This window comes from Fukomys damarensis, unplaced genomic scaffold, assembly GCF_012274545.1.
Source record: "Fukomys damarensis isolate Sample0158 unplaced genomic scaffold, DMR_v1.0_HiC HiC_scaffold_34, whole genome shotgun sequence".
Lineage (NCBI taxonomy): Eukaryota > Metazoa > Chordata > Mammalia > Rodentia > Bathyergidae > Fukomys > Fukomys damarensis.
In genome coordinates, this window is record NW_022900946.1 from 9574250 (window position 1) to 9584278 (window position 10029).

Genomic DNA, 10029 nt, shown 5'->3' on the forward strand with positions numbered 1-10029 from the left:
AACAACAACAACAACAACAAAAAACCCACCAAAAAACAAACCCACAAAAAACAAAGATATTGTGGATACAATGTGCCACTTTTACTTTGCAAGGCTGCTGCAGTCCCCCTCACCCTTTGCCTTCAGTGTTGCGGATGAAACCCAGGCTCTTGTGTGTGGTGGGCAAATGCACTAACATCGATCCCCACACCTCACCCCCGCAGCCCCTCCCTTCCCTCCCCCACCAGGTTCCCACCACGTAGTCTGTGAAGGCCTTGTACTGAAGATACTTCTTCCTCAGCCTCCCAAGTGCTCTGATCGTAGGCATAATAGCACTACACCTGGCTCCTGCTTTTCCTTTTTTAATACCAGATTGTTTTTGGTTGAACAGAAGCTTTTAATTTTAATGTAATAAAATCAGTGATTTTATTGTCCCGTTAAAAAATGTTGCATCCTTAGCAAGATATATTATGTAAAAGTGCAAATTCCCCATGATGAATGTCAACATATTGTGTACTTATATGTACCAATAAAAGTTAATAATCTAAATATCAAAAAGAAAAAAAATGTATCCTTGCTGGGCCTGGTGGTGGACCAGCACTCAGGAGGCTGAGGCAGGAGGATCACTATGAATTCAAGGCTAGCCTGGGCTACAGTGAGTGCAAGACCAGCCTGAACTACATAGTGAGACCCTGTGTCAAAAAAAAAAAGTATCATTTACCTACAAGATGCCAAAGTTGGAAACAACTGAAAATGTTCATCAGTTTATGAATAAACAAATTATGATATTTCCAAATAATGATAAATTATTCAGCCACAAAAATAAAGTACTGAGGGCCAGGACTTGGCTTAGTGGTGTCACCCCAGCCTGGCAAGCGCAAGGTCCAGAGTTCAGTCCCCGGTACCAAAATAAAAAAAGAAAGAAAGAACTGAAACTGGGCACCGTGGTATATATCTGTAATCTCAGCACTTGGGAAGCTGAGGCAGGAGGATCATGAATTCACAATCAGCATGGCTACATAGTAAATTCCTGGCCAGCCTAGACTACATAGTGAGACCTCAATTCAAAAAAACAAAAGATGTCCTGAAACATGCTACAACATGGATGAACCTTGAAAACACTGGACTGAGAGAAGCCAGCCCCAAAGACTACATATTTTTTATTTCATGTATGTGAAATGTCCTGAACAGTCAAATCCATAGACAGAAAGTAGGTTAATTGTTGTCAAGGAAGGGGAGAAGGGAGACAGAAAGTGAGTGCTTGGTGGGGAGGGGATTCCTTTTGGGGTGACAGAGGTAGTGGTTGGTACAATATTGTCAATGTGCTAAATGCCACCAAACTGTTCACTTTAAAATGGTGACTGACTGTAGTACTGGGGACTGAACTCAAGGCTTTGAGCATGCTTGGTAAGTGCTCTAACAATAAGCAATACTCCCAGCCCTATGCTATTTTTAAGAATAAAAGAGACTTGTCGGGTGTGGTGGTGCTCACCTATAATCCCAGCACTCAGGAGGCTGAGGCAGGAGGATTGCTGTGAGCTACATAGTGAGACTTTGTCTCAACGCCCCCCCACCAAAAGACACTGTCCAAATGCTCAGGTGTAAAGAGACTTCTAGACCACATTTGTAAAACACTTGTACAGTCCTCTGCATCTAGTGACAATCCACACTAGATTAATTTTGTGTGGTGTGAAGTCTGTAACATTTATCCAGCGTAAGCCCTGCATGTGGTTCCCAACCCTCTCCATGTTGGGCCCTTCATCCTCATAACCAGTCTGTGAGGGAAGTTTCATTATAAATTTATTTTTTAATATAAGGACTTGGAGGCTCAAGTAGGTTATATAATGAATCCATGGTTTCACTGGAAAAGGGAACTAGCCTGAGGTTTGGTGTGACTGGGAGGCTGGTGGGCCAGGGCCAGCCTTAGTTTCCCCACCTGTGACAGGAGAGCCTGAGCCTGTTCAGGGAGCCCGGGATGCCAGAGCTGCTGATCTCTGGGCAGAATTTCCAACTCCTGGCTACTCTGAGCCTGAGTAATTGGATCTATTCTTAGATGTCTGGTCAGCAGCTCATCTCAGGGATCTTCAGGCCTTTTCTTGAGGACAGACACTGGGTAAGCTTGCAAGGGCTAGCTAGTGTTGTGAGTCCGGGTTTCACTGTTTGAACTGTACGTGGGGGTTATACCTAGCCCCCATCCCCAGCATTTGAGTGAGTTGTCTGACACAGGAACTCTGGACCTGATAACTAAATTTTGTCACTATGGTATGCAGGTGTCTCTTTCTGGTGGGGCAAAGACACTGAGGTCAAGAAGGTGCAACCTAGATAGTGTCTGTGTGCCCCACCCTGGCCTCTGACTGACCCAAGAATGATAAGACCAAGCGGCCTCCTGCCCTGCCCAAGGGGACCCAAGTTGGGAGGAAGGTTGGGGGTTTCAGTTTCCAAAAGCCTGCTACCTTCCAAACAGCAGGATATAAAAGTTATTCAAATTTAAAATGAGTGGGACTTCGAGGTGTGGGGTCTTAGTAAATAAGTCTGAGGATGTACCTGTGCCGCAGAGGTTCCCTGGTGCTTCACTGCCCCGGAGACAGGTGAGAGCTTAGAGCCAGGACTGCAGCTCAAGGCCTTTTAGTCCAGATATTGTCACTGGTAGGGAAACCGAGGTCCAAAGGGGGGCCTGCAACCCCCTCAGCCCCAGGTTTAACCATGAGGTCTGGCTTGTGTAACAGCTACTGAGGTGAGGCACGGGACCAAGGTGAGGGAGATGCTGGAACCCCAGTCCAGCTTGGAGGGTCCTGCCCTGGAGCCTAACCATCCAGCCTGTGAGAGACACACCGGACCATGTGACAGGGGATCTTCCTGTACTTCCCACTGGTTCCGGTGCTTGTTACTACGACATAGCCAGAGGCGCAAACCAGGAGCGCTGCTGTGAAGGTTGCTGACAAGTGTGGCCTGAGGGCGTAATGGGAGGCAGTGGGCTCCTCCAAGACGGTGTCTTGCCCTATGCAAAGATGGCCCACCGGAGCCCCAGAATTCGGCCCAAATGTGTCCAGGGAAGTCAGAGGGGTGAAGCCTGAGCCTCAGTTCCACTCATGGCTGGCACTCAGGAACTCCTAGGGCCTGTGTGGGTAGGGCCCCACACCACATCTGGCCACTTCAACAGGCAGGGGCTCCCCCTTCCTGCCCCAGCCTTCCCTCCTGCACCTTCATTTCCATTCTGGGAACACAACTGTGTGACAAAAGTCACAGACCTCATCATACACAAAATCGAAACATCGGGGCGTGGGCACACGTCTTTAATCCCAGCACTCGACAGGCTGTGTCATGAGGATCACTGTGAGTTCAAGCCTAGCCTAGCCTGCCAATTTTCACAAATAGTCAAAATGATACAATTTTCTCTCGGTAAGAATTAAAGAAATACAACACTGAAACACTGAACAACACCATCTTCCTTTTGGGAATTCTTGGGGAAAAAATAATACCTCCCACCCTCCCAGTAACCCAGAAACCCGGGGCTCTCGTGCATGCTAGGCACGCGTTATACCTGTGTAAGAGCCTGACTGAACCAGAGCGACTCCATGTTGACCAGCAAACGACCTAGAGACTGTCGACCCCCCATCCCTTACAAGATAACTAATGATTAATTGTGAATTGTTAGGTAACTGCTTTGAAGTAGCTGGGAAACTAAATGGAAACTGTAGTGAACACAGAGACCCAACACAAATCACGCCACTCCTTACTTGCCTGTAGTTGAATGTTCTGAATATTAAAATCTAAGTTATAAATGGAATAATAGATAATCGATCTGTTGATCATTAGTACGTGACGGTCAAGTATATGCTTGATGACCACTAGCTCAGATCAACTGATTCTTTGCCTTTGTCTTCTTCCTGTAAATTTTGAGTGTAAACCCCACCCCCATAGCCCTATATAAAATGGCCTCTGTTTCTGAGCTAGCCGCCTCCCTGAGCTACTTGGCTTGGGGAGTGCCGTCTGGACAGACTAATAAAGGTCTATTTGCCAACTTGCCTGGTGTGTTCCTTCCTGGGTGATTCTCGCTGTGCAACTAGCTCCTGGAGCCTCGCTGAGCTTCTGAGCCCAGCATCGTGAAAGCCTCTTGGCTGTTCACGCTCCAGGAGTAAAAGTGAGACTTAAGTCTTACACTTAACAAAAATGCAAACACTAGTTTTAGTGGTGCTACTTTAATCTTGGATTACTGACTTTCCCTCTCTATCAGTCAGCTACTATCGTGCAATAAACAATCTCCAGGTCTCAGGGACTGAAAAGACCAGATGCTATTGCCTCATTCATGGGCCCGAAGCTTGACTTCATTCAGCTGATCAGGCTGGGCCACAAGAGAGCCTGGAGTTCCAACTGGATGCAGGCCTGTCCCCCATGGGAGAGTCTGGGTCTGGGCTGCACAGCCAGTGGTCTCCTAGGCCACTCTCTTCTCATGGCAGACCCAGGGGCACAAAAGGGGAGCTGATCACAAACAGGTGTTTCACACAAATGCTTCAGACAAAACAAGCCACGCAGCCAAGCTCAATGTCAGCAGGACAGGCAGTATCCTCTGTCCACAGTGGGAGTCACTGTAAAGTCACAACTCCAGGGAACTGATAAACTGAGTAAAATAACCTAACCCACTCCCTGCTCCTTTGGGCTTTGGTTTCCCTATTTAAATAAAGTGTTGAGGCCAGCTGTGGTGGCACATGCCTGTAAGGCCAGCACTCGGGAGGCTGAGGCAGGAGGATCACCAGGAGTTTGAGGCCAGCCTGGGCTACATAGTGAGTTCAAGGCCAGTCTCAACTACATAGTAAGACCCTGTCTCAGATAGATAAGATAGCTGAATTGGTTCTCCCAAAGCAAATTCCAGCTCTGCTATTTTATAATTCTATTTGGGTTTTTTGTTGTTGTTGTTTTGTTGTTGTTGTTGTTGTTGTTTTGAGACAAGGTCTCACTATGTAGTTGAGAATGACCTGGAACTCACTATGTAGCCCGGGCTGGTCTCAAACTCACAGCGATCCTCCTGCCTCAGCCTCCCAAGTGCTGGGATTACAGGTGTGTTCCACCACGCCTGGCTTCTATTTGTTTATTCATTCAACAAGCATTTCTTTGTCACAATGTAAAAGACAGATGTTGGGGATAAAAAAGTGAATGAGAGCCACTTATTGCCCTTGAAAAGCAAGTGGCACCAAGTGGCAGAGGAAGGAAAAGTGGCACTTTAAAAAGTGCTCAAATGGCCGCTGTAACAAGTAATATAGACAAAACAGAGAGAGACAATAATTCTCTCCTGAGAGCAAGCAGGACAATAGACTGAGATCCCAGCCACCCTGCTCCTCACTCTGCTGTAGCCCCAAGGTCACCAACTATGGAGCAGGGACCAAGCCTGGTGAGCTCCTAGCTCACTTGGAGGTGCTCCACAGATGCCTGTAGAGTGACTGACACTCCCCCCCAGCTAGCAAAGAGGATCCCAAACCACCTGCCCGGTATTGAGAATTCAGTATGAAAACACACCCAGCGCTTGTCATAGTATCCGGCACGTGACTGGTGTTGAATAAGTAGTGGCCCTGAACTTCATCCTTGTCAGTGATAAAAACCTCAAAATGAAGTTACAGGGTAGACTGCTACGTTTGCTCCTCCCAAATGCACGGTGAACACAGGACTGGCCAAGTACCTTGCTTTGGCTAATGCGATGTGGCAGAGATAGTGCCGTGTGTCACCTCTGGGTTAGAAAGGCAGAAGCCAGCACACACCGGGCATGGTTCTTTTTGTGCGGGTCACAGTGACTGTCAAGGGTCCAACTAGTCGCTGCTCCACAAGCTTGGGCTCCAGAGTGAAGACCACCAGCTCTAGATGAATATGGACTGTGACTGAGAAATAAAACTTGGCAGCTATGAGACATGGAGGGTCGTGGGATCATTTATTTCTGCAGCAGAACCTAGCTCATCCTGACTAATACAGCAACCTGACACTTAGAACGGAGATTCTTAGCAAAGAAAGCACTGCAGTGAGGAACAGAGTGAAAAGAACACACAACAAGTAAACAAGGTCATAAACTTACCCGTGTCTTTCAACGGAATGAGCACAAAGGTGCTATTGGTGATTCTGTATCTGGTGAGCAGAACTGGGAGCAAAACCAACATAAAGATGATTAGAAATATCACCAAGTTCAGCAACACCAGGAACCTCAAGAAGGAGAAATAGGACTGGATGCCAGTGCCAAATTTCCCTGGGAAAAAAAAAAGAAATTCGGACATCAACGACCAGGAATATTGACCTACTACACACTGTACATTCAACCAGCCACAGAAAGCTGAAACCTTTTCTTTCCTTCTTGTTGGCTTTAAAGCTCTATTTGCTATTGGTTTAACATTTCACATGTAGATCCACAATCGATTCTGAACAATTGAGAATGGTGGCCGGCTCCATATTTATCATTTTTCATACAAACATTCAACTGTCTCAACACCATTAAATGATTTCCATTGTCCCCTCCTCCCCTTTATCTGGAAAAATGTGTATATATTTATAATAGGAATTCCCTGGGTCTACTTGTCTCTTCTTATACCAACACTAAACCGTTATGATTATTTATAAGATTTGATATATGACACTAAACATCTTTCAGCTTTGTTTTTCCTCAAAATTGTTCTAAGTATCCTGGGCATTTTGCATTTCTGCATACCTGTTAGAATCAATATGTTAAATTTTCACAAACACACATACACACATATACACAGGCACACTGTTGAGTCTCTGGGATTATAGGTCAATTTGAGAAGTGAAATCTATATAATAGTCTTCCCAGCCACGAACATGATATATTTAGGTCTTCTTTTGTATCAATAATATTTTATAGTTTTCTGTGCAGAAGTGTTATATATGTTTCTTCAGGTAAATTCTTGGTATATGATTTTTTAAAAAATTCTATTATACATTATAAATTTTTCATTTTCTACATTTGTCACTGTTATAGAAATAATTCTAATATTTTATCTTTTTATTTCTTATATACATACTATGTCACCTGCAAAAAGAAGGACATTTTATTTCTTGCTTTCCAATTATTGTCCCTTTTTACCTCAGCATAGTGCATTGGCCACGACTTCCAGAATGATGCAGAGTAGAGTCTATGATGTTAACATCTTTCCCTTATTCTCAATCTCAGACAAAAAGTTTTCGTATTTCTATTAAATATGTTTCTGACAGAATTTTTAAGGATTTTAAACATCAGTTTGAGAAAGATCCCATCTATTTCTTGTTTGCTAAGTACGAGAACTGAAGCTTATTGACGCTTTTTCTGCATCTGGTGGAATGACCAAAGTTTTTCTCCTTTATCCTGTTCATGTGGTAAATTACACTGATCTTTCAAATAGAAGACCAGCCTTCCAGCAGGTAATGGTAAAATTGCTGAGGATGGTCAGAAAGCATTCTAAGGGGTACTTGTTCTCCAGGGCAAAGAACTCGTCTTCTGAGACTGAAGACATAAGACACCCACAGTCTTTGCCTGCAGCACTCTGCAACCCTACAAGAGACAGTGAACTCGATTATCACATCTTTATTTCCTGCCAGAAGAGTATCCACCCTGCCAAGAAATCCCAGAAGTAGAATAACAACAGAAGAAATCAAAGTCTCTGATGCCCAGGAGAACCTACCCTCTACCATACAGACCATCTTCTGATGAAAATCTCCAAGACTAACCAGAGAGGAGGTTGGACCCAGTGGCCAAAACTGTAACTGTGAAGCTTAACTGCCTCGGTTCAAATCCTGGCTCTGCTTCATTTTGGCGGAGTGAATTTGGACAAATAACTTCACTCAGCCAGGCAAGTGATAAGCATCTGTATAAAAGGTTATCATGAGGACTAACTGAAATCACAGCAGTAAAATGCTTAACAAAATGGCTAGTTCACATTACACAGGTGTGTAATAAAGATTATTATTGTTTATTATTTTGCTCCAAACACGTTATACTTACATTTCAAGACGAAAAGTACGGGTATGGTTTAAGTTTTAAGCAAACCCGTGAAATCCTTAGAAAATTTTTTTAGGCACCTTCCTTGCAAGCGTAAGGTCCCGAGTTCAATCCCCGGTACCAAAAAAAGAGAAAGAAATCTTTTGTAATTCTGCATATAAAGCACTAAGAAGCTAGTGGACTGAACGGATTACTAGGGGTAGTTTGTATTTTTTAAATAGTATTAATGAGGGTGATCACTTCTTCCACTTGTCCTGCTGCATTCCTTAAAAACTTTACAAACCATTTTGATGTTAGCAGTTTTGAGGCAATGCTTATCAACTGTTTTGCTTTACAGTAGAAAATGTGTAATTCTAAGAGCATCTCCCCACTGACTCTGTGGTGTCTCCCACATATTATTTCTGCTTTTACACTTTCACACAGCTTCCAGTTTCTGCAGACTGAAAGCATTTCCCCTCAGCTATGTTGAGGCCATAGCCCCCCACGTGATGGCATTTGGATGGGGGGCTTGGGGAACTAAATAGGGTAGACAGGGTCATGAAAACGGGGTTAGAGCCCTCAGAAGAAGACTCACAGAGGCTGAGGATTTAGCTCAGTGGTTCCGCCACCTACCTCACGAGCACGAGGGCCTGAGTTCGATCCCCCATACCAAAAAAAAAACAAACAAACAAACAAACAAAAAACAAAAACCCCCCAAAAACCAAAACAAAACAAAAAAAAGACTCACAGAGGCCCTGCGTTCCTCCTCTCCCTTTCTCTCCCTGTCTGCAGCACTGGGGATCGAACCCAGGGCCTCTAAGCAGCAATCTAAGGGCAGTCCAAGCCAGCCCTTTACCACAGAGCCACATCTCCAGCCAGCAAACCTATTTCTTAAGCCACCCAGACGACGATGTCTAGTTGTGGCAGTCCAAGCTGACTAGTACAATACTGTCTTCCAAATTCCTGCCAGTATGGGAAGATAGAGATTGTTAGCATTTCCATAGCCAGGAGCACCTTTGACAGTTTGATGTGAGCTGTGACCCCAGCTCACAATAATGTTTTATGTAAGGAAATATATAGTAACATGATATATCAGATATAAGCAGATGTTTTATTACAGTATTAAAAACACAGCTGTGATGGAATAACATCCAAATATCTTTATTAGCACATTAAAAAATAAGATGTAATGGTAAGGTCTAAAAAAATCTACATGAATGGCATCGTTCGAAGACTACACCACCAAGCACGGGAACAGGAAATATATGACTTTTCCTGGTGACAAAGACACAAGTTCTGCTAAGCCTAAGTATGGCTGCTGCTCAATTTCATCAACGAAAGAAATGCTCAATTTCAGCTAAGCTCGGGGAAGACAAGACCGCAGGTGCCCAGGTCCAGAGGCATCTGCCCGGGGGACGGCGCAGTGCAGGCCGCTACCTTCTATGCTGCGAATGTCCTCCCGCCACAGCTCCAGGTGCCTGGTCATCTCTCGAGCCTTCTCCAAGAACCTCTTCCACGACTTGCTGCTGTACCGTTTCCACTGGTCCCACTCCGACAAATACTTCATTTGGGTCTCTTGAATGGCCCTGCATGAAAAAAGGACCAAAACAATGACAACGGGATCATCGTCCAAACTCGGCATCAATGAAACCTGAGCCGCGAGCCTTCAGACGTGGGTGCCAGAAGGTAAAACGGTGCAGTCACTGCAGAAAACATGAGGGCAGAAGGTGGAATCCATATGGCCCAGCTGCGCTACTTTCAGGTGTGATCCCAGAAGAACTGAAAACGTGGTTCTCCCACAAATAAACTTGCCACCTACGTCCACAAGAGTATTATTCACAGTAGCCCAAAGGTGTAAACAACCCAAATATCCCATCAGTGGAAAAACAGATACACAAAATGTGGTCTAATGCACACTGGAATATTATTCAGCCGTAAAAAGGAACCAAGACTGACACAAGCTACGACTTGAATGAAGCCTGAAAACATTACACGAAGTGAAAAAACAAACAGACACAAAATCACACATCGTGTACACCTTCATTTAAATGGAAAGTCTAGACTCGGCAAGTCCACAGACACAGAGATCAGGTGGGTGGTCA

General features: G+C 44.7%; 1 protein-coding gene across 6 annotated transcripts in view; it reads right to left on the minus strand.

The window, feature by feature from the left end:
- Positions 1 to 10029, minus strand: part of Tmc7 (transmembrane channel like 7) — a 56507-nt gene that overhangs the window by 27202 nt on the left and 19276 nt on the right. For all 6 annotated transcript variants that reach the window (XR_004515247.1, XM_033758750.1, XM_033758751.1 and 3 more), the window contains 2 exons: positions 9365 to 9513; positions 6038 to 6205 (listed from right to left, as the gene is read on the minus strand). Coding sequence is in view for 5 of the 6 variants with exons in the window: in XM_033758749.1 (XP_033614640.1) it covers positions 6038 to 6205; positions 9365 to 9513 (317 nt within the window). In the remaining variant the exon portion in view is untranslated. The remainder of the gene's footprint in view (positions 1 to 6037; positions 6206 to 9364; positions 9514 to 10029) is intronic.